At 36.7% G+C, this 26133-nt stretch overlaps 1 protein-coding gene across 4 annotated transcripts in view; it reads left to right on the top strand.

Annotated features, from left to right (window-relative positions):
* HDAC9 (histone deacetylase 9) overlaps positions 1-26133 on the top strand; it is a 901117-nt gene that overhangs the window by 369149 nt on the left and 505835 nt on the right. For all 4 annotated transcript variants that reach the window (XM_081800450.1, XM_081800453.1, XM_081800451.1 and 1 more), the window contains exon 3: positions 5140-5202. In XM_081800450.1, coding sequence (XP_081656576.1) covers positions 5140-5202 — 63 coding nt within the window. The remainder of the gene's footprint in view (positions 1-5139; positions 5203-26133) is intronic.

Here is a 26133-nt window from a genome sequence, read left to right as displayed (position 1 = left end):
AAACAGAACCTAGAACAGCATAGCTTAGTGGAAAAGAGCAGTGCACACATCCCTGTCATCCTAAGTGTACAGTGCTGGTCTTATCTGCTAGCGAAGAGATCCTTTTCAGGATGATCCTCCTTTTTATTACCTTGAAAATTCATGGTCTTCTTCAGTCTCTTAGCTGGTTTAATGATTTTCATTTTGAAAAATTGTTCTCTAATAATATTGGCTAGTTTAAAATTGGGCCCACAAAAGATACTTTATCCATTTATATTTTTAGCCATCTAATCATTGCTTTGGAAAGGTTGATCTTATCTACTGATTCTCATACTTTGTTGTGTGTCAGAATCAGTTGGAGGGTTTATAAAATACAGATTCCTCCCAGAGATTGTGATTTAGTAGGTCTGGGATAGGGCCCAATAAATTGTATTTCTAACAAGTTCCCAGGTGACCCTGATGCTCTGTAATCCCTAGAAATAGCATAAATCGCAGATCAACACATCCCATTTGAAGGGAAAAGTTAGGGAAGAAATCATTATCAGTCGAATCAAGGCCAACAATTGTTAGAGTTTTTGTTGATGTTGCTTTGTTTTCGTACAAAACAGTCTCCCTGGAATTTCATTGCTGATGCATTTTCCCAAATCCTTTACCCACTCTTGGGTCCAGGCAAAATTTCCTTATCAGAAGACCATTTGATTACCAATTAGGTTGTTTCAGTGGAGAGGAATCACTTGTAAATTGAATATCCACTGTCTAATAAGAATTGGCGATGTTCCTCCAAGAGATAGAAAATTCAGATAAATAAGCTACTTGAATTAGAAATAAAAATTAGTACACTGTACTCTATATTCCCTGTCCTTGGGAGCATGTGGAAATCAAATCTACTGCCTGCAGGCAAGTATGTATAACTTTATTGCTGTGACAATAGTTTGAGAAATGTGAGGATGGGAGAAGAAGCGACATGAATGAGTCAGGGATTGAGTGAGGAGTTCCAGGTATTGGTGAGTAATTTGTAGCTTTCCTATAAAGCACAATTAATATTTCAGGCAAACAAGTTTTAAATCTTCGTGCATCTAGGTTCCAGAATCATAGGATTTGGTACTGCGTGAAAAGTCTGCATCTGATTACAGATGAGCAGAGGGTACCTTATTGTTTTAGAATAAATCAGGTTACACTGCCATCTTTGCTTCTTTCCAGTGGGTCTGTAGTCATCACCTAAGACTGATTTGAGAAAATGTCATTGGGAGCTTGGGATCTGAGGATATTTCTGGAAATGTTTTGATGCCATATAGAGTTTTTTATACATCTTTTTGTTTTGCCTGTATACCTGCATAAAAAGAATTGGAATTATCATAATCACTTTTGAATGATGTTTTGGTATTCCTCTTATATGTTTATCATTAGTTTTGCATATTCTGTTTAAAACCACTGGGAAGCATTTAGACAGTGATTTCATTTTTTGACAGTAGATACTATTAAAAATTATTGGATGAGTGTAGAATGAATATAAAATGATTTTTAGATCAGTTTCCAACATTTTTATTAAATTGGATTAACATTTATTATATTGAGGTTTTTTTTAAGATTTTATTTATTTATTTGACAGAGAGAGAGGGAGAGAGCACAAGCAGGGGGGAGCGGGAGAGAGAGAAGCAGGCTCCCCGCTGAGCAGGGAGTCCGATGCGGGGCTCGATTCAGGACCCTGGGATCATGACCTGAGCCGAAGGCAGATGCTTTAACCAACCCAGCCACCCAGGCGCCCCTATACTGAGATGTTTTTAAATGCCTATTTATTCTAGCCTGGCATTTGAGTTAGCTTGTTGTGGTTTTTATATTATAGAACTTAAAATCTTTCTTTCCAAGTTAGTAAATTGGTTTTATAAATGCCCAAAAAGAAACCTAGTGACATTTCTTTACTGACATTGTTGAGATAATGTGAGAGGAATTATACAACAGTCTTAATATTTAAGTTGTTGGTTAATGGAACTATGATAATCAATATACTTGGTGATTTTAATGATGCTTATTTTTCCTCTGAGGATCAAGCGATACCTATTTTATGATAAGTGTCCAATGTCTTTTCACTCGAAACTAACTATTCATTGTTAAGAGGTGAAAGACAAGACAGCTAATGGGGAAAAAAAAAACACTGAAAAAATGCAGGGATGAAATGTAAATAAAGCTCAAGTGGAATAACTTGGTCAACATGAAGAAGACACATTACACTATTTTATGTGGAATGCCTTTTCCTGGAACTTCTGAGAAATAGGATAATTACTAACTCACTCTTTTGGAGTTTTATTTTATTTTTTATGATTATAAAAGTTGGGGAGACTGTTTTTGTCAATTGTGGTCTGAGGGTATAATTTAAATTTAAAATGACAAAAGATGTATATTATGTCATTAGTGGGATTTTGTTATTCATCTTCCATGTACATTACTAGTTGTGCATGTTCTGTTCAAAACCACTCTGAAACATTGGGTGGTTCCATTTTTCATTACTAGATAATATTAAAATTTATTCTGAATATCTCTCATAATTATTTGCATCATTTTAGGGAGGGACAGGATGGCAGACTTGAGAATGTGGTGGGAAGCCTGCTGCATTAGAAACCACCTCCTAAATGAGTGGATTTCATCTACTTTCTTCTTACTATAAGACACTGTTGTTCAAAAGAACTCTTACATATTCCAGTATAAACAAATAAAAGGAAGGTTGCTCTGGCTTGGGGAAGAACCTCTTCTGGAGAGTACTGTGAGTTGACTCCCAGGTCCCACGGCATCCTGAGGGACAGAGAGTTTGAACACCATTGTAGCAAATTCTAAATTTCCTCCCAGGTCTAAAATGCAATGCTCAGGTCCATCATCCCTGAGGTAAATTGCCAACTCCACAATATTTCCATCTCTTGAATTTTATGTATTGATTTCTTAACTGAGTGAAAGTTTATTTGCAATATAAATGGAATTAAATATTTTTTTTGACTGACAGAAACATAAGATTTTCTTGTTTTGTCTTAAGTCACATGCACTTTGGAATAACTTCTTTTTTAAGAACCTTGTAACTTACTGGTCCGAATATAATTTTGCAGGAGGTAGAAGTTAATCTATGAAAGAAGGAAAATTCAGTGCCACTTTCTTCAGCAGTGGGTTATCTGCCTAATGACTTAGCACTCTTCCTTCCTTCCACCCAAACTCTATGTCTCCTTGTTGTCTTTCCCCTGCCCCACACTCTGTGGTTGACCAAGATCCTTCCTTCATCTGATTGTCCTGGGAACCTTGAAACACTCTGCTTTTCCCCTTTCCTTCTCTGTTGCTACTAATGCGTTAAGAATTACATTTTCCCCGCTGATCTAGTTTAGAAGAGCAAGAAGAGTTCTCAGGACTAGTGGATTATCACTTTTGGGTGTGCCCTTGGGAGTGGTTAGATGCTACAACACAGTTTGTAATGCAGAATTTATTTCTCATAGAGAGATGATGTTATAAGTGTACACCAGAGACTATAGAATGTTTAGACTATAGAATGTTTAGTAATAAACACTATAGAATGTTTAGTACAGTTCATTTACTCTACAGGTGAATTCCACAATATGTGTTGGTCTGGGAGCCTATCAAGTGTTATAAATGCTATTTCTATAGAAAAGTTGGATCTCTGTTTCAGGTAGAGATGAATGCAGAATATTCCTAGTTGGGGACTGACCATATTTATGGGTTGATCCCGGGGTGCATATATTCAGTGGTTCTGCATCTATCCATTAGACAGCATCAACACTTTCTTTTCCTTTTTCTTTTCCACAGTGAATTTAGCCTAAGAGGCTGAAATAGAGAGAACATTTTCAGATCTGAGCTATGTTTTCTTTTTAATTTGATAGACTAGAAACTGGATGCAATAAAATGGAGAGGTGGTACTAAGATCACATTAGGATTTGTGAAATGGACAATTGCCTTACATAAATAGCAAGTAAAAAATCAAGCGAGTTCTTCATAAACATTTTATTCTGGGGCGTGCTTATTTTCTGAAACTACCTCTACTAAATCTCCTGTCAGTCTTGAAACTAGAAGGCAGAAAAGCTTCTAGTGCCACAGCCAACTGCAGTGGAGCCAGAGAAACAGGCAACAAAAATAGAACACCAGGATTGCTGTGCGTGGGTGAGGCAGAAACCACATTATGAGCAAAAGCTTCCAGTATTATTTTAGAACCAATACAGAGCTCTGCACTTCTCTCCTTTCTCTTCCAAAAACACATACTATAAAAATAAAATGAAATTAAATGTATGTGCATTTGCCCTCTTAGAATTATGATGCTTAATTTTTTTTTTTTTTTTTGCCTTCCTTTCTTTGGAGGCGAATCTCCAGTGTGGAAATACAGTGTGTAAAGCAAGCTTGGAGGGAGGAAAGAGTTAATTGCTTTTAAGGCCCTGCAATAGAGAATTATGGTTTGAAAGATAGAGGCTGGACAGCTGGGTTTGCTGGGGTATTTTTAAATGCATTAATGCAAGCTCCAATCACTCGGCCATGCTTGACCTATTTTTGGCTCAGGCCGACCATTGTTCTATTTCTGTGCCTGTGGGCCATGCCGTTGTTGATTCATATGCAAATGGATTATCACTAGCTTTAGCCAACTTGAGCTGAGAGAGACCAGAGAGGGGGAAGAGACACACACAAACAGATAGAAGGGCACCGGCTGAAGCCACTTGCAGGACTGAGGGTTCTTGCAACGAAACTCTAGCAGCCTGAAGAACTATAAGCCAGGTTTAATTGGTTTCTTTTTCTCGTGGGTAGAGTTAATATTTTTCTACTTATTCTGACAAAGCAATAACCCCGAAGCACATTCCTGTTTCCCACCTGCTTTTAGTTTCTGGGATAACCTAAACTCCAGAGAGCCATAGCATCCACTCGGTCCTTTCTGCTTTGTACACAGGTTGGTAACATAGGAAAAGTGTCCAGATCTTTTTAAAAAGTGTATGTCCACCTTAACAGAAAGGAAATCGTTGTTGAAGTTGGTCGGCTGCTGCCTTTCCTCGGGGAGGAGGGAGGACCAGGGAGGGTAGTTCCTGGGGCCCGTGCACTGAGCAGCGATGAATCTTTCATGTAGCTGAAGTAAGAGTGATTGGAATATGCTGCAGACAATTTACGAGAGTGACTCGTGTTTTTCCTCAGATGGGGTGGCTGGACGAGAGCAGCTCTTGGCTCAGCAGAGAATGCACAGTATGATCAGCTCAGGTAAGATCCTCTTCCATAACTGAGACATTTTATGTGTGAAAGGAGGCTGACTTGGGAAATGCAGCTAAGAAAAAGCACCTCTCAAGGATTTGCTTCTTTTTGGTGTTGATGTTGCTATTTTCTTGGTGCGTCTGTAGGGTTTAACTTAGATCCCTTCCATTACCGTTTCTGTGCATATTCAGTGTTTAGGGACGACAGCTTCTGAATGAAATCTCAAAGCTTCTGATGAAGGATGGGACTGAGATAAGTAAAATGTAGCTGGGGGTGCTTTGCCTTACTGTGCAACTAGAAGAAGGAGATCTGTACTGATTGCAAGCTATTCTAATGGGACTTTAAAAATCAGGTAAGTTCATACTGGAGTTTCAGTTTAAATTGCAGCCTGCGCTAGCCAGATGATTTTATATTTACAGTGTGCATCCAGAAGCACATCTATTTATAGACCTACCTTCTGAAATGTGTTTGCTAGGAGTTGCAAAGGTAGTTTTAATGTGTTTTTTTCTCATCAGCCCAAAATGAAACTATTTAGGATGGAATAAAATTATTAGCAGATGGTTATTTTAATTTTCTTGAAAAACATTTGGAGAGTCTAGCGTTGTCAGGCAGATGGACGGCATAGCACACACATAAAGGTGTTACATGCAGGTGCAACCCTTGAAAGAATAACAGTAACAGATTCTCGTTTCCCAGCGTATGTACTTGTGCCTTCAAGGCGATGTGCTGAGGAGATCAAGCTTGTCAGCATTATCAATTTCTATTTGTGAAAAGAGCAGACTCTCTGGGCAATATCACTTAGTTGTAATTGTTGCTCTTCATATTTAATCCTACAGCCAGTTCCTAAAGCTTGGGGCTTTATATTTCCGTCCTCTTTGGAATGCTTCCGTCTAAATTGGCTCAAAGTTCTCCCTCACGTCTTCTGAGTTCCTATGTGGGCTTAATCGTAATTCTAGATCACCACATAGATCTATGCAAAGAATGCAACATAAAGCAGCGTTTGCTTGGTAGAGCTAGGATGTGAAAGAAATATTCCACAGGTTGGCACGATGTCTGTTTCAGTGCTGAGCACCTTCCCATTTACGGATCTATGTTTGAAGCAAGTTTTCTTTAAACCTCGGTCAGTTGTGATGATTTTGAGATACTTCTCTTGTCCTGATTTTTTCTTGGACTCCGAATTAGAGATCAATTTTGTGTAATCTGATATGTTTGCACTTACGTGACAGGAATTATATTATTTAGTAGTGTCCGCTTATCTGAAGCAAACATGCGAGAATTTTAATACGGTTTATTATCTTCCATTATCTTTGTGGCTGTGAAGTTGACAAGAGGTTGGGGAGGGGTCAGCTGGTGGGTCTCAAATGGAACTGGTCACTTAATTTAGCATTTTATTTTTTAAATCTGGATCGACTTTCTAAAAATAACTATGTTAGGGATCTTTTCAGTACTACACTTTATCCTTTCAGTCCTTGCCTCTGTGTAACAAGTTTAATGTTTCTTTCACATGGTAGAAACAAAGCTGTGCCTTTCAAGCAGGGACTGGCTGCTGACATTGAATCTCTTGCCACAGGCTACAGGTGTTTGCAAAAACCTCACCGTTTTCAATGTCTTTGATAATCACATGTAACTTTACTCCATTTTTCAGTTGAGATTGCCATTTTCCTGACGTTAAAGCAATAATATTTTCAAGCAGGGAATTGCTTGAGACTGTCAGTGCTGTTGTCGATTCTCTAGGAAGGGAAACATCCCTTGAGCACCAACTATTAAATGAGAAGTGATGTAGATTGACATCAACTCCCAAGCCTGTCTGGTATAAATCAGGAACTCCAGGTTCTGTTTATTTTTAAAATTTGAAACCTGAAATCATGTGCATCCATACTACCATGTTGTGTAACATTTGATTTTGTTTAATATGCTACAGCCTTGAATTTAAGTCCCCCAGTCTTTATTGTATACTTCCTCTGGGCATTGGCTCTCAAACTTGGAGTCATCAAAAATATTTTACAAAATACTGAAGCCTTGGTCACACCCCCCGAGTTTCTGATTTAACTGGTATGGGAGTTAACCTGGAGATTGGAATTTTTAAAATCTTTTGAGCAAATCGAGGGTGCAGTAAACTTTGAGTATCACGGATGTACCACTAGGAGAAAGTGATGGTGATCCTGGTGACCCATTTCAGTAGGGTTTTCCTTTAAGTTAATTGCTAAATTTGGGGTGTGTTTGTCTTAATGCATCTACAAATTTCATTCCACTCCCTTTTGGACCAGTGGCATGGATGTGATTGATACGCATAGGAATGGATGGAGTCTTTGGATCTGAAAGAGCTATCTGGTGGCAGTGCAGAGTGTTGGAGAGAACATTGTTCTGGGAGTCAAGAGCTCTGTGTTCTAGCAAGCGCCAGTGGTATAACTGGTTACTCATCTGTAAACTGAACAATAATGATGTCCTCCTGTTTACCTCTTGGCATTCTTATAAGGTTCAAATGTAACAACATGTTATTAAAGTGCAGACTCACTATTATTATAACTATTTTTAGTGAGCGAACCTGGGCTTCTGGCTCTTCAGTACCATGCTCTATCTTGAGGAACAAGCTAGATAAATGAATTTGATTGTATGTCACATGGAACAGTGATGTTTTGTTTTGATAGTAAGTTTTATTTGGTTATTTTATATGCCAGCTACTTTTTTTGGTTTTCCTGGTCTAATCCAGGAAAGAACTAATACTTTCCTTGTGCAAATTGTGACTGTAAATCAGAGTAGCTTGTATGTGTGTGTGCATGTGTGTTTTGTAAAATGCCTCATTACGTAATAACCAAAGGCCAAGAATTTGCAGAATATGTAATTGAACAGTGAAACCCCAACAGCAGATTTCTTGGATGAATTGTTTTAAAAAGCTTTGTTTTATTGTTAGCTATTGCTTTGAAGTTCCCATTTGCTATTTTAGTTAAACTGGATACTATGCATTAATAAAGATGATTTTCTTCAGAGTTCTTTATAGACTGTTGAATTGCAAGTATTTTATATGGTTCCATTTTTTTCCCCTAATATTGACTCAGCTAAGCAAGACATTCTAGGTAGAATTAGGTTTCTACAGCATAGTCCGCTAATGTATTTAGTTAAAAAGCTCTATAATATTGAATCTTGGAATTCCTTATGAGTGACACATTTTGCTAGGTCAGTCTCTACTTCTGTGGCTTGTGTGGGCCAATATAAGTGATAACTGTGGCAGAACTGAAGCACATACAAATACTGACTCAGGTCACTTAGGAGTAGCTGGCAGAATTTGGGGTGTTCTCCTGTTGCCAGGCATGTTGCTTAACTTGTTGGACAGCAGAGCTGTCCAGACAGCATTGGAACGATTACTATAAAAGAATTTCCTAGAGTTTGTACAGCATTAATGTAAAATACATTTAAAATAAGGAAAACTCATATTTTTACTATGTATTCTTATTTTAGGGTATAAAAGAAAAGCATTTAAATCTGAATCCTGAATTTCTTTTATGGAAAACATATCTTCACCCTTTCAGAATCCTTCCCTCCCCCCTTCGTGTGCATTGTTGAGGGGAAAGGAATATTTTAGATTCAGTAGCCATTTATGTCTGCTTGGAAAGCAGAATCTAATTATGAAAATGTAAGTCTGTGAAATGCTCCTGTCATGTCAAGAATCACTTCTGGTATTTCCCATAATTACTGCTTTGCTGTTCTCTAACTCAAGTTATCTTCACTTACAAGGCTGTTATCAATTTGAATATCTGATAGGTAGTGATCAGAAAGCTAGTTATCAGTGGGCCCATTGAGGATGGGGACAAGAATGAGTATTTTATATTTCTGTGGGTGACACCAGTGGAATAACTGTTCCATCCATTAAGCAAGAAAATTCAATAAAACCCCTTGGAAGACTAAAATAAACCCAAATTCTGATTTTAAAAATGAGGATTTTGATTTTTGAAGATGAGAAGTTTGAAAACTACATAATTTCTCACCATTGATAGATAATGAAGTGATTCCGGAATGGTGTAAGCTGGCAAACACTCACCCTGCACATGTGTGTGCATGCACACACACACACACACACGTGACAGGTGCAATATTCAGCATTAAGTGTGTAGAGAATGTGATAGGACCTAACATATCTCAGAAACTAATAGTCAAGGAAAAAATGGGACTGAAGGTTTTTGATCCGAACAGAGAGACCTAACAGGGCCTACATCCTAGGCCTCCTTAGAATTTTACTGACAAGATAGCAACTTCCTGAAAATTCTCACTAACATTCTCAAATCTGAAGAGAAGCAAACTGAGTAGATATCCTCGGCTTTTGTGGTGGTGGTGGTGGTGGATGCTTCTTGTGAGTGAGAAATAGTAGAAATGATTCTGGAAAAGAAACTAGTGAAATGGGTGAACAAACCCTGCCTCTCTGGAGAAATGAAGGCATCAGAGCAAAACTCCAAACTGGGAAAATGATCCATAGTTCTTTTCAACGAAATACCCTTTTCCAGCTAATCTTAGATCTTCCACCAAGAAGAAAGCATCAATTTACTGAATCCATGGAATTGTCTAATAATTGTTCCCCACAAATAGAGCTCCTTAATAAGAGCATAAATTCCATAAAACAAGAGCTCAAAGATGAGATGATAAAACAATAGCATGAGATGAAAAAGGATATTTTAGATCTAGGGAAACAAATTGAAAATGAAAAAACCATGGTAATTATAGAACAAAAATATTCATTAGAAATAGCAGGAAGCAGAACAGACACCAGTAAAACTCTTTACCAACAAAGGGGAAAGGTTTAAGACAATCACAGGGAATGAAAAAGGAAAATGAATTCAAGCAATTGGAAAGAAGTGAATTAATAAGAAAGACAAAGGCAGCATAACAAAGAGATTATTTATATCCCTGAAGTTGATATTCTAAAGCAATGAACAGAAGATAATTTTGTGAAAAGATGAAAGATTATTTAAATACATTGGAAAAGAAAAAAATAAGTCTGTAGATTGAAAGGCCTCTCCTCTTTAAGGACAATTTGCTGCAAATGCTCATCACAGAGTCATATCCTAACTGGGGTATTGATTTTCAAATAATAATTCTTCAGGGGGTTCAGCAGGTAAAGCAGAGATCTGTGGTGGGGGAAGGTGGGGAGGAAGGGAATGTATGGGATTCAAGGTTTATCAAGAATCTCCAACATTTAAATGAGAGAGGATAATGAAGAAAAATCTTGCTAGTTCAAAAAGAAGTGTAATCCAATGGTCCGTCCAGGCAAGAGTTATTAAAATATAGAGGAAATGGGTAGGCAGGTCAGAAATTCCCAAACATGAACTAAACTGATTGACAATGAAGCCCACACAATGAAGAGATGAATGTAAAAGAAAAAATGAAATTGAGAAGTAGAGAAAGCATAGTAAGATTAAGGGGGCAAACAATGAATCTGTTTAAACAAATATGAGACTGGTTATGGGACAGAAAGCAAATTTTATAAAGTAGGGCAATGTTCATAAACATAACCAATATGAGGCATTAGGGAGAGGGGAAATGGAGGGATGTGTGAAAGTGCTGATATTTTTCTGAGCAGGGACAGACCCCCTGCTGCTTAAAATAGAAACACAGAGGTTAAAAAAAAAAAGACTCCAAACACTGATTTTTTAAATAATTTCCTTATTTAACCCTAGGAAGATCTTTTTGGAAATGGTACCTTGTATAGGAAGGAAGCATTTAGGATGTTTATTATCCCTTCAGTTGCAGTTTTTAATTCTGTTAAAATCACTTAAATTTAATGTTTTTTAAAGAAAAATAGCATCGGGCGCCTGGGTGGCTCAGATGGTTTAGCGTCTGCCTTCGGCTCAGGTATGATCCCAGGGTCTTGGATCGAGTCCCGCATCGGGCTCCCTGCTCCTTGGGAGCCTGCTTCTCCCTCTGTCTCTCTCTCTCTCTTTCTGTCTCTCCTGAATAAAGAAATAAAATTAAAAAAAAAAAAAATAGCATCAATGATATGATCTCACTTCTATGAAGGTATATTTTGTTTATCTATCCATCTCCCAGAAGAATTAGTACAAGATAGAAATCAGGGAAAGATTCGTTTGTGTGGTGGTGGTTCTGTTGGCCGGGGGGGGGGTTGATGCTTTTGTCTTCATCATCATGCTTTTTCACCTTATATGAATTTTTACAATATGCCCATATTTTCTACGAAGTGTTTTTTACACACCCACACACAAAGCTATTGTGCCCAAATCCTTTAATTATAAGTAGTAGGTAAATTAGGTTGTCTTCTGCTGCAAGTAACAGAAAATCCTACTCAAAGTGACAAACAAGGAAATTTATCACTTAGTAAAAGAGCAGGGTAGTTGGCAAGACCAGGTGGTCAGTACTGGCAACAGTATACAGATCCTTCAAACCACTCCCCTCTGTTGGCCTTAGAGTTAGTGTCATCATAGGCCTGTTCCCTCCAGAAGGCAGGAGTTGACATGTCTGTTTATGCATGACAAAGTCCGGAGACATAGAAGAGATACTTTGCTTCCTTGTATATTTTCTTTAGGAAGTTCTACCCAAAATTTCTCCAGCATATTGTCCTTCGTAATTTATTGGCCAGAATAGCAGCATCGACCCATGCATTAGCCAGTCACAGAGAGAAGAATGGGACTCCCATGATAGCTCCTTAGGGTCATACTGAGCCTAGGAGGATGGATGCCGCAGCTCATCTTTTAGTTTTTATTAGCAAGAAGAAAGGCGGAGAAGAATGCATCATAGCTAGGCACCAGCAGTATTTGCCACAGTGCATATGCTGGTGATTGGAATTTTCTTCTTACTTGAGAGAGAGAGAGTGAGAGAGAGAGCATGAGAGAGAGGGGTAGGGGCAGAGGGAGAGGGAGAAGCAGACTCCCTGCTGAGCAGGGAGCTTGATCCAGGGGTGGATCCCAGGAGCCTGGAATCATCATCCAAGCTTAAGGCAGACACTTAACCAACTGAGCCACCCAGGCACCCTTCTTTGTAATTTTCTTTAGTATGTATTTCTTAAAATATAAATAATTAAATGAAGGAAGTAGACCATGTAATTTCTTTCAGTTGAATTGTGGGTGTTATTTCATTTTCATGAAGATATACACCATTTTAACACTGATAATTTTTTTTTACTAATATTGAATAGAAAGCCTTTCTTAGTACTATCTGTTGTTAGAAGGAACCCTAAAAAGAGTAGTTATGGAAGAATGCTGGGTCTCTGTAGGGTTGTAAATCGTTTTTTAGAAGAGGAAAACCAATGCTGTAGACTAGTGTATTACAAGCATTTATTATAAATTTGAGTAAAATATTCCTTTAATGTTGGCTTTGAAGGATACAGAAAATATTAAGGGAAATTTATCTAATGTATAAACTTTTCAGTACACTGAAGGAGGATTATTTTTAAAATATTCAAAATGCAATTTCTTTGCCAGTATGTTGTTATAATTATTACATTTTCAGAGTAATGAACAATTTTAACAATCTGGAATAGTAACTGCATTTTAACAATTTTTTTTCTGAATTGGAATACTTTGAAAACAATTTAATTGGAATAAAAGCCCATGAAAATGACTTTAAAAATAAGCTTTCTGTAGATGAAATTCAAAGATATTTTGGCATGTACTTCAAATCAGAGTGGCAGTGCTGTGGTCTGTCCCATTCTTGAAAGGAAGATGAAGTGCCAGTGGTTGGCTTGGATGCATGGTGTCCTTACTATGGGCAGTTTCCCCTTTTCTCATCTTGGGAGATTGACGATCAGGAGATGAAGGAATGAGAAAATACCTTGTATCTACTAGTTCCATTCTACCCCTACTAAGTCACTTGCATAAAACAAATTTAATTTAAATGAATTTTTGCAATATTAAATGACCTACACTTTAAGTGTTCTCAAAGAACATTATGTTTAGGGTTACTCTATGATGCTATGGTTCATGAATATAAAACTAAGGAATTCTTGGGCGCCTGGGTGGCTCAGTTGGTTAAGCGACTGCCTTGGGCTCAGGTCATGATCCTGGAGTCCCGGGATCGAGTCCCGCATCGGGCTCCCTGCTCGGCGGGGAGTCTGCTTCTCCCTCTGACCCTCCCCACTCTCATGTGCTCTCTCTCTCTCTCTCTCTCATTCTCTCTCTCAAATAAATAAATAAATAATCTTAAAAAAAAAATTTATAAAAAACTAAGGAATTCTTACGCTTTAGAAGAGTATCAGTTACATGCATTGTTTTAATATTAAATTTTCCATAGTGAAATAAGTGATAGGCCTTTTATATATAGTGCTTTTAAAATACCCAATAATTAAATCCAATGAAAACTACATTTAAGGAAGAAGGAAATTTACCAAACCACAGAGTGTAACTAGTCATTTACTTATGATTAAACTCTTTGCATGTTGATAAGGTTGGAAATACCCCAGAATGTCATTATTTTTTTTTTTACTTCTTCCCCTCATGGCCTACGACTTATATTGAAACATTTAATTTATAATTTATATTCAGTATTGACACAGTTGTAGACCTGTGGATGTCTTTTTCAGTTATTTGAGGTAAGTTTTGCTGGGTGTCGAAGGCATGACATATACTCAAACTGGGTTAAAATAGTTTTAAATTTTAAAATTTGAAATTCAAAACAAAACAAAAACCAAGAAAATTTCACTGAATTTCCATTAAATTACATTGTGGCCTGGGAGTTCTTACATTAGTAGACATGTTTACCCAGAAAGTTTTCAGGGAACCCCACGTGGGGTGAACTAGAAAGGCTCTTGGTGAATTGAACATGATTTAAATTTTACTCTTGACAGTGCTTTTTAAAAAGTTTTTATTTAAGGGTGCCTGGGTGGCTCAGATGGTTAAGTGTCTGCCTTCGGCTCAGGTCATGATCTCAGGGGTCCTGGGATCGAGTCCCACATTGGGCTCCCTGCTCCTTGGGAGCCTGCTTCTCCCTCTGCCTCTCTCTCTCTCTGTCTCTCATGAATAAATAAATAAAATCTTAAAAAAAAAAAGTTTTTATTTAAATTCCAATTAGTTAACATACAGTGTAGTATTAGTTTCAGGTGTGCGATTTAGTGATTCAGTACTTAAATATGACACCCAGTGATCATTGAGACAACTGCACTCCTTAATCCCCATTGCCTATTTAACCCATTCCCGCCCCACCTCCCCTCTGGTAATAGTTCTCTATAGTTAAGAGTCTGTCCTTTGGTTTGCCCCTCCCCCCCCTTTCAGGGTGCTTTTTAAACCTGCTTACAAATAGAATTCAGTTGTGTAATTTCAATGTATGATTTTGCGTCAGGAACCATTCATTTTAGATTTAAAAAAATTATCACAATCAGGGGCAACTGGGTGGCTCAGTCGTTAAGCGTCTGATTTGGGCTCAGGTCATGGTCCCAGGGTCATGGGATCGAGCCCCGCATCGGGCTGTCTGCTCCACGGGGAAGCCTGCTTCTCCCTCTCCCACTCCCCCTGCCTGTGTTCCCTCTCTCGCTGTCTCTGTCAAATAAATAAATAAAAAATCTTTAAAAAAATATCACAGTTATCATTTTCATGGTTTTTTCTGCCACATTCCACTCTAATTGTTTCGTCCCAGTTTAGGAGGTCATTGGTTGAAGCCTTATGTTTTCATCATTTTTTATCACTGTCGTTCTTCTTATTGACATAATAAGCTAATGTTTCAGAAGCTTTTTCTGTTTCATTATTTAATCCTTCCTGCAGTTTGAAGAGATCTGTAGTAGTTACAGCAACATTCATATTTTGCAGATATGGAAACAGGTTCAGAGGAGCTTACTGATGGTGATCATGCCTAGGAACTGGCAGGGTCGGGTTTGAACTTAATTTGTTTACCATGTCTCCATTCCTGTTTACCATGTCTTTGCCTCTTTTTCTCAAAGGGAAAGGTATGTTGCATAGGATAATGTGTTTCATATCTGGTGCTAAAAATATGGAATCATCTATATTTATAGATAAATGTCTAGGCATACTTCTTAGTCCTGGGAGGTTTAAGGCACAAATAGGCAACTATGTTGAAAGGCTTGGTGGAGGAGCCTTACTTCACATTCTCAGGGCTTGATGATGAAATTGGTGGAAGTTAACACTCTTCAGGGCTGAGAGAGTAAAGGCAACCTCCAAAGTTCCATGAGACTTGATGATAACACAGTGTAATGTGCACACACTGTGGACAGAACCATTATCCCCAATGCATTTGGCATGTTTGCCAATGCTCACAGTACATCTTATAAGTCATAAAAATAAGGTTTGCACCACCTCAGAATAGCACATTATTACTAATGTAATTTAACAGAAGAACATTTTTGTTTTTTTTTTTCCCCCAAATGTTAGCCCCATGGGGTTCAGTGTGTTTTTTGACCAAAATATTAGAATTATACCCACTTCAGTCCTTACCTAGAAATGCGAGATGGGGGGGAGTCAATAAAGGCTGTGTCTCTACTCAAATCCTGATCTCAACATGCTATGTCACATTCTTAAGCCAAAAGAATAATCTAGCTAACAAAATTTTACTCTATTTTGAATATATATTGGTCCAGTATGGGTTCAGTTTGGACATTTTAGGTGAAAACTGTATGGCGATGTTTTTATGTACCAATATGATAATCCATTTTACTTTATCTTGAGTTAAATTTATGCATTAAATTTGCCAGTTGGGTACTAATGCAACTCTTCAAGAGCCAACTCCTTGGTTTCCATGAACTAAGTTTTATAATTTTATTGGCTGTGAGAATCTTGAGCCATCTTTATGGAATACATTGTGGAGGCATTATTGATTGTCACGTTAATGACCAACATAATTTTTTGCCTTCCAGGGGAAAGAAGCTTTCAGAAGATCATTAAATGCATTAAAATCTGCAGATGCCCACACGTCTGTGGCTCTCTTTAGCAGGCTGACTCCTTTGGGTCAGTTATTCTTAGCCTGGGTATTTCTATCTTATGGCATCGCAGGTCTAAGATTAGCTTGTTAGGCGTTATCATGCCATCTGAGTTACCTCCTAATATAACTCTACACTGGAATGATTATTTATAGAAAGAGCATTCTGTCATTTTTGGGTTATTTCTAGTAGTTTAAATAAAGAAGAATAACATTCAAGTGAAACCACAGATTCCTTCCTGCTGCCAAAACAACATGATAACTGTCTGCTTAAGGGGCAGTAATGTTTAAATGTGTGCTTAGGGTGATTGCAGAATTCTTTTTATCTCTGCCACCTTGACAGAAAAGGGAGGACTTGGGGTATTGATGTAAAATGCTGTGGAAAGACAAAGAAGCAGCCTTGATGCTTTCTGTCACAGAGCATCGAAGACTCTGGTTGATGATGACAACAAGAGACACACAGGGTTTATTTTTAGAAACAGACGTTGCTAAGCTCTCTGTTTGGTGTTAATATGGCTCATAAACAGGGCTCCTCGTTGTTGACCCTTCCAGGGAAAATGGCATTTTACACACACACACACACACACACACTTTTTTTCACTTTGCAAGAATGATTCTATTATTAAGAATATAATTAGAACTTTTTTAAAGCTAAGAAATCTAAATTCTCTAAAATCTCTCTGAAAGATATACAGTACCTTTAAAAATTCCATGAAGACTGGGTCTTAAAGGATGGTTTATGAAAACCAATCAAATGTTATAAATACAATGAATATACAGGTCGGCTATACAGTGTGGAAAAATAAGTGAATGTATATCATAAATGACTCTTAATAATAAATTACAATACCTGTAAAATAATGTCATCTGTGCTTCTGGCTTTATTGCAACAATATATGAAATATTATAAAAGATATTATGACTATGATTAATTAAGTTGCTGATTCAAGTAGATGAGATAAAAAATCTCAGTATATAAAAAAAGGAGGTAAAAGCCTCTGCTAACAATGTTTTGGTATAACTAACTCTTATTGAATCCAACAAATTTCATGTAAAAGAAAATGTAGTTTCACATTCGAGAAGTGATCTCTTAGCTTACTTAAACTGTAAGTTTAATTCAGATCTTGGTAATTGATATATTGCTTTAAAATTAGAATTGTGATTTTACTCTCTTAAATTTGCATTTTATAGTTCCTGATTATTCACTCATGTTGCTAGATGATGAAATGCTAAAGTGGTATGTTAATACATTTTATGTTACACATTAATTGAAATGCTTTAGAACAGAAAACTTAGAGCTCTATAGGAATAGTCATAGATTTATTATTGAATTATTTACTGAAAAACATATTATGTTTTAAAAGATAAATCTTCTTGTGCTTGCATGCGATATAAGAAATCCACAGACCATTAGGAACTTGGAAAATGACAGACAAAAACAGGAAACACAGCAATTCAAGTGTATTTTCAAAGAAGTCCAGATGTAAATAAATTCAGAGGCTTGGAAGTAAAAGCAATTGCAGGAACTCATTGCATCCCAGCCACTCTTAATTAGCAGGTTGAAGGTTTGGGGAGATGACATAATTGCTTGAAGTTGTAGAAGCTGAGTTGAAATAGTCATTTATCTGTCCATTTTTTCACTCAAAAAAGTTTAAGAGCCAACCATGTACCAGATATTGTTTAAGGCACAGAGGATACAACTATGAAACAAGATCAGGAGACATATGTTTGACTGATTGTTCAATTGAATGATGGATGGATAAGGCTACTTTAGACAGTAATAAGTACTAAGGAAAAATAAAAGAAAAATGAGATAGAAAATGATTGGTGGAAGTGAAGGCAGTGTTAGTTACAGGGGTCAAATAAAGCCTTTTGAGGAGGCTAAGTTGCAAAGAATATCTTCCCAATAGAAGTAGGTTTCCCCTCAACATTCATTTGATCTAGAACAAATAAAATGAAAGCAGTTAGAATGGAGCAGAAAGTGTCCAGAATCTATTTTAGCCTCCATTTACCTCTGCCTTGTGTAAGGGATGGGGAAGCTTTTATCAGTGGGTAGGTGAGAAAGCCAAGGGAAGGCTGTTAGCTATAGATTTTCTCTATTTTCCAAAGAGAGGTTTTGGAATCAGGTGACCTCTCTCTAGGATTGATGCTTTTGGCTAGAAATTAAGGACCTTTTCGAACCACTTACTTTTGTTCTTCCCCAAAGGTTCATATTTGCCCTTCATTCCAGCTCTAACCTCAAATATGCTGAAACTTCTTACCCAAGCAGTGTGAGCCATCCTAGTAGTTTAGTGAAGTGATGAATTCCTCTTCCCTGGGGTCCAAAAAGAATGGGGACAATATACTCTCATCCACTGAAGTTAGAAGAGATGTCTGAAAACATTTTCTCAAATTCACATTATTTCACACTTTTTAAAGGGGCTATATAATACAGTATTCATTACAGGGATATTTATTGAGCCCTTACAATGCATCAAGTATTTAGTTCAGGGAAATCATGGGATAAACAGCAACTTTGTTGTAGAGCTGTAGAACTATAACATCTAAACAAAATGTTTAGAATACATTGTCTTCATCGTGTTGGGAAGTGGATAGATTTGTGATTAATTGTTACAAAAGTTGAGTAAGGAAGTATTTAGATCTATTTTTAAAAAGGGAGAAACAGCAGTGTGCTAAAAGCTATTTCCCCCCATGTTCTGCTTTCTCATGGGTAGGGAACAATGATGGATACACGTAGTAGGATGGACAAACATTTTTGAGGGATTGACACACGATCTCACATGCTTGATGCCTCATGGGGTTTTCCCTCAACATTCCAATTGGTCTAAGTCAAAAGGAATGAAAACACAGAATAGAGCAGGAAGTGTTCTGGAGCTATTTTAAACTCCACTGAGTTCTGCCTTCTGTAAGGGATGGGGAAGCCTTTATCGGTGGGTAGGTGAGGGAACCAGGGGAAGGAGATTTCTTTAGCCTCAAGAATACTGGGACTGAGCCAAATTCCTGGACAACCAAATTCACAGTGTAGCTTGAGGGAAATAGTTTATAACTACATTTTTTTTCCTCCAAGGATTGTCTCATTTAATCAATTCAATTATTGAGTACTTGACAACTGTATTTTTAGGCCAGATTTCTGGTTTATCTGTTATTGCTCTGTGTGTATGTGTGTGTGTGTGCGCGTGCTAATAATCAGCTATTTCCTTTTTCAGAAATACCCCTTCTGCTGCTCTGTTCCAATTAGTCTTTGCTGGGAGAAATCCTAACTCTTAAAGCACAGTTCAAATGTGTCCTAATTCCCCTCATCCCCTGCAACACTTTCCCAGTTATGTATATTATCTTCTCCCCATAACTCCTCCCCCATAGTTCTTTATTACTGTCTTAGAAATTCCCACTTTCTGTCTCACACTGTGGTTATTTATGTATGTGTGTCCCCATCCCCCCCATTAGTTATATTATAAGCTCCAAGAGGAAAAGGATCATGTTTTACTTCTATTTTTATCCCCTACAGTGCCTAGCACATAATTGATCCGAGACTATTTTTAGATGAATGAATGAGTGATTAAAGAGTACAGTGGTAATCAGAGTCTGTTTTTATAAAATTTTTATTTTTAAAAAACGATTCCTTTTATGTAGAAAATAAGTCCTCGGTTTTTTATTTGTTATTTTTTTTGTGTGTAAATTTGAACATTATAAACTTCTTGGGATGTTAGAGCCTTTGGCTTCAAATTAAAACCATTCATTATAGAATGTAAGTCAAGAATGACCTCCTTTACTTTGACGATATGTATGTGATCCTTAAATATTTCAATTATTCTTAGGAAAGGAATTTTGTAATATTCTTACTTGATATTTTTAATCAGTAATTCCAATAGAAATTTCATGAGATATGTGTCTACATTCAACATATTAAGTGTGAAATAGCTAATTTAAGACTGCCTGAATATAAATGCATTCTTTTTGGTCCAAGGAGAATAAATTTGGTTGTGAAAATGATTACAGGTGTACTTTTATATTATTCAAACACTGCTTCACATTATCTCCTATTTTTCTTCTTTGTGAAATTTTTATGTAGAGATCGTTTTCTTAGATAAGACAAAAATGGATAGATTGCTTTTGGATAACAGTAACATCAATTTGAAACAGTTTTGCCCCTCAGATTGCTATTTAGAGCTCATCTACATTGATTCAGGTATTATTTAATTGGCTATATTCTTTGAGAAGGGAGCAATGGAAAATATTTTTTTGGTAAACAATTTAATAATCAAATGTTGAATGCCAAGGGTATCAGTAATTTAAAAAACTAAAGTAAAATGTCAGGACAGGGAATTCACATAGTGATTTATTAAGGAAAGACAGATGGAAGGAGTGAATCAATCTCTGTACACAGTTACTCAAGGAGAAGAATGAAATAAATATATTTATGTCCAAGTGGGAGAGGAACGGTGAAGAGAATTAGTATAAGTTGGAAAAGATGTAAGTTTTTTCAGAGTAGCTTTGCTCTGGTTTAGCCTTAAAGCTCGGCACAAGAAAGGGTACATTAAGGCCATTAAGGCTCAGAAAATTAATACAGTTAGTTCATATAAATGCGGGCCAAGAAAGGGGTTGGATAATAAAACCAAATTTTATAACATAGCTGTTGAACTCAGCTTAGTAGAGCACAGGAATGAATATATGCCAGTGTTCCCTCCCTGACTTTGCCAATTGTGTGTTCTCATCATTGTGAGTCCAAGGTAGGTTTCTAACTGCTATAATAGTTGTATTGAGATGGTACAAATCAAGGTTGATTGGCTTTGGATTTAGAAGTTTTTCATTCTTATATTAAGCATTAATAAGAATTAGTTAAGCAAATTAATTAGGCATTAATAAGAATTAGTTAATGCAATTTTCCAAAGATTATGATTTTTGCAGCTATAAATTCAGTTACTTGGAATCACTCATCTGTTTTCTTTTCTGAAAGGTAAACATAAAAATGTTAGAAAAAAGTATTTGGGTACCAAGTTAACCTACTTTGTATGCTCTAAGAAGGAAAATAATATAAACAATCTCAGGCAACAGGAAATTAAACATAATAAAAACAATGCTCTTAATCTGTGATCACTTCTTCCAGATTTTAATCAAGAGTCAACTCTCACTGTCCATTATCCCAATAATTAAATGGAAATTCTCCTGTATCATTGGCCTGGAAAGATCAGTGGTCCTTTTTTTTTTTTTTTTTTCCCTTCAGCAGATAGTCCTAAACCTGAGTATGAATATAACTCTAGAAAACTTTGTTTAAATTCGTTCTAGAAAATCTTCTCAGTTTTTTAGCTGACTAGAAAGCATATTAAATTGCTTTGTGGACATGGGAAAGAGCATTTTTCAGTTTGATTTTCTACTGTCCAGTCAACTTCCTTGGGCAATGAACCAGTATGTAGTAGAGATTTTCTTCATGCTTCACCAGTCATATATGTGAGAACCATTTTTCACATATACCTGCCATCATTCGATACTTTTGCCAAGCTGAGAGATGAAAAATAGCACAACATTACTTTCTCTGATTACTGGTGGAGTTGAATGATTTTCTTTCTTTCTTTTTTTTTTTAACATTTTGTTTATTTTTGACAGAGAGAGAGCACATGCAGGGGGAACAGCAGAGAGAGAGAGAGAAGCAGACTCCCCACCAAGCAGAGAGCCCGATACAGGGCTTGATCCCAGGACCCTGAGATCATGACCTGAGCTGAGGGCACCCACTTAACCGTCTGAGCCACCCAGGCGCCCCGAGTTGAATGATTTTCATATGTTATTAGCCATTTGGGTTTTCTTTTATAGAGAGATAATTCCAGGAATGAGAGAATGGTTAAAGGAGAAATGCCTATTGGTGAATGTTGCCCTGTTAATAGATGAAATGAAAAAATCATTAGAGGATAATATTCGATAAAATTTAATACCCTTCTAGGATAGAAACTCCTTGTAGGGGCACCTGGGTGTCTCAGTCATTAAGCATCTGCCTTCGGCTCAGTTCATAATCCCGGGGTCCTGGGATCGAGCCCCGCATCGGGCTTCCTGCTCTGCAGGAAGCCTTCTTCTCCCTCTCCCACTCCCCCTGCTTGTGTTCCCTCTCTTGCTGTCTGTCTCTCTCTCTGTCAAACAAATAAATAAAATCTTAAAAAAAAACAAAACTCCTTGTAAACTAAGAATAGAAAAAAGTGAGCATTATCAAACAAAACCCTATCTGAAACTTTGTATTTACTGGTAAAATTAAAACACATTTTCTTTAGTTAGCATCAGGAAGTTTGTCTTTGGAGATCCTAGTCAGTGTTCCAAGACATGAACATACAATAAGATGTGTAAGAATTTGAAAGGAAAAGAAACTAATCCAACGAATCCAAGTTCAGTTATTTAAACCCCACTTCCCCTCTAGTAACCATCAGTTTGTTCTCTATAGTTAAGAGTCTGTTTCTTGGTTTACCTCTCTCTCTTTTTTCCCTTCACTCATTTGTTTTGTTTCTTAAATTCTACATGTGAGTGAAAGCATATGGTATTTATCTTTCTCTTACTGACTTATTTTGCTTAGCATAATACTCTCAAGCTCCACCCATGTTTTTGCAAATGTCAAAATTTTGAATTCTTTTTTATCGCTGAATAATATTCCAACTTCTTTATCCATTCATTAGTCGATGGACACTTGGGCTGTTTCCATAGTTCTGCTATTGCAGATGATGCTGCTATAAACATTGGGATGCATGTATCCCTTTGAATTAGCATTTTTGTATTCTTTAGGTAGATACTTAGTAGTACAATTGCTGGATCCTAGGGTAGCTCTATTTTTAACTTTTTGTGGAACCTCCATGCTGTTTTCCAGAGTGGCTGCACCAGTTTGCATTCCCAACAACAGTGCAGGAGGGTTCTCCTTTCTCCACATCCTCGCCAACACCTGTTGTTTCTTGTGTTGTTGATTTTAGCCATTCTGACAGTTGTGAGGTGGTATCTCATTATAGTTTTGATTTGTATTTCCCTGATGATGAGTGATGTTGAGCATCTTTTCATGTGTCTGTCCGTTGGCCATCTGTATGTCTTCTTTGTAGAAATAGTTGATGGGGATTAAGGAGTGCACTTGTGATGAGCACTGGGTGTTATATGGAAGTTTTGAATCATTAAATTGTACACCTGAAACTAATATTACACTTTATGTGAACTAACTGGAATTTAAATAAAAAATTCTTTAAAATTTAAGAGTTGTTTGCTAAGTACAAAGTCATCATAAAACAGAAAGAATTAAAAAGATTACACAAAATGGGATACAAGATGATACCATTTACATAGCAATTGAAGCTTTATGGAGAAATTGGTAAAATTATTGAAGAGCAAATAAGAAAACCTGAATGAATTTGAGTTACTGTGTTCATAAATTGGAAGACTGTGTCTATAAAAGGTCATTTATTCCCAATTCAGTCTGTAAATTTCCTTGTCATTAAAACAGCCAACTTTCTTTAAGAAATTGATAATTCATGCATAATACAAAAATCAAATGTACTAAATGGTATTATATAGTAAATAGTAAATCTCACTTCCACACCAACTCTACCAGCCTTTAGTTCTCTGCCTCATTAGTAGCCCAATATCAAATTCTTCTGTGCTTTACAGATGCTTTATATGTCAGTACAAGTTCATTTAAAATGCTATCAGAGAATACTGCATACTGACTAAAACTCAAAAGTTAAGAATAAATGCACAAGTGGCAATTTTGTAACACAACAAATGAGGAGAAGAAGGGTAGATATGAAGTCATTTAAAGCTGTATTAACAATGATTGATTGGTTGGGCAAGGGACATAGACAAATAGATCAAAGGACCAAAATACAGAGTTATTATTAATAACTTTTCATATGACAGAATTGCATCACATACCATGGTCAGAGGACATACTATTAATTAAATGGTTTGGGAACAATTAATGTATTCAGTTTATAAACTCATAGTCAAATGATACACTGAAATATCTGTTTTTATAATACCATTGTTATTCAGTTAGATAGGTTACAATTTAAACTTCTACAAAGCCAGTGTATAATGTATGCAGGGTTTTGCATATTTACAGAGGGATGAGAAGGAAGTTTTTGAGGTTTGGGAAGAATTTTAGCAAGTTTAAATTAGGTGACAGAAGTACTCAATATTTATATAGCTCACCAACTTTCAAAAGACAATTTGAGATTGATTTAAATAAAAGATTCAGTTTTTAGAGTACTGTACAGTGAAATAGGGATGACAGTTTAGTAAAGGAAAAAAGGTAGATACTCTTTAAAGCCTCACAAAATACTAGTGAGTGCCTAAAAACACCAATGAGTAAATAACTTTGAAGCTGAGGCCTGAGGAACTTGAAGAGCCCAGCCATGCACAGAAAAAGCGTTCCAGGTAGAAGCAACAGCCGGTGGAAAGGCCCTTAAATCCAAAATATATTTGGCTTTTTTCAGAATAAAGGCTAGCATGGCCTTTCACACCATTTTCAACAAAACAGAGGGAAAGTGAATGGTTCGTCAAGGACCCTTTGCATATTGCATTCAAACTGCCTTTTCCAGCAAACTGAAAATGACATAGTTTTCATCCTCTTAACATAGGATTTCACAAGCTCTTCCTTGTCTTCGTACTTCATTGTCTTCACACACCAATATCTGGTAGTTTGTCTTTAGAAAGCACCATTTGAATGCTAAGGGAACAGAATGTTCTTTACCTTTGTATTTTTCCATGCATACCAGAAATGTGCTGAATGTAATTCTAATCCCAGTGTATGCGAGAACAATTTAAATATTCCATGGCGTAGTAAATGTGATAGCTAGAAAACTTGGTGTAAAGCTTTATATGTTCATTCATATTTTTATGAACCTAGTAACAGTATGTCAAAGAGTTCAGGAATAATGAAACCGATGAAGAAACACCAGCCTCCCAGTCTCACGGAGCTATACTCTATTGGGGATTTTAGCTCAGGGTCTGCCACTCTCTGTGTGAAAGTAGGTAATTTCGTTGTCTTGACATCTATAAACCATGAGGGAGGGGAGTTGCCTAGATTACTATTAAGGTCCCTACCATCTTTAAAAAATGTCAGTGAGTCACCTTTTTAATCACCTGAAACAGATCAGGTCATAGCATTTTCTTTCTTGGATTCCAGAAGTAATTTTGATGGAACAGACAAATTGCCACAGTAATGTTTTAGTCCCTCAGTTTATAATACTACATATTTTAAATATATATATTTTTAAATTTATTTGAGAGAGCGAGAATGAGAACGAGCAGGGGAAGAGGGAGAAACAGACTCCCTACTGAGCAGGGAGCCGGACACAGGGCTTGATCCCAGGACCCTGGGATCATGACCTAGCCGAAGGCAGATGATTAACCAACTGAGCCACCCAGGTGCCCCAATACTACATATTTTAGACTTAGAAACTCATTCTGCTCTGATTTGTTATAACTTTCCTCTGAAGCTTGTGCTAGTGCCTTAATGGTTTTGAATGTTTTAACTATTCACAAAAGCACTGGTCAGACCTGTTTGCAAAGAACTATTCAGTAACTGTTAACGACTTCCCTAGCTTAGTTTGATACTTTAAAGCAATCAGAACAATCCCCTCCTCTTTGTTTTGCATGCATGCACTATGTTTGTGTATATAATGCATGTATTACAATTATAATTGAATTAGTTTTCTATTTCCCTTTACTATTCTTCTAAAAGTAATAGAAGGCAGAAGGAAAACTATGACTGTACTAACCTCTTGTGGCTTAGAGCCAGATATTATTTATTTCCACTTTAGTAATGAAGATTAACATTTTACTGTTAATCAGAAATATAAGGCTTTATCATTAGTGTTCATTTTGTTTTCCTTCCTATCTCTTTGACCAGTGACTACATTTGAATTTTCTAGATCTTTAGAATTGCATTTCATTTTTAAAAAAAATAGGTGTTATTTTGGACTAATAATTATAGCAGATATTTCAGTTTCAATAGCACTCTAACAGAAATTATTATGAAGAAGCAGAAAGTTTATTTAAATGCTTCACTAAATATTACCACTTAATATATTTAATTGCTGCAGTCAGTTAGATAAATCATCA

The sequence above is a fragment of the Leptonychotes weddellii genome, chromosome 12 (assembly GCF_054177405.1).
Source record: "Leptonychotes weddellii isolate Sample4059 chromosome 12, ASM5417740v2, whole genome shotgun sequence".
NCBI lineage: Eukaryota > Metazoa > Chordata > Mammalia > Carnivora > Phocidae > Leptonychotes > Leptonychotes weddellii.
This window is presented reverse-complemented; position numbering and strand designations above follow the sequence as displayed.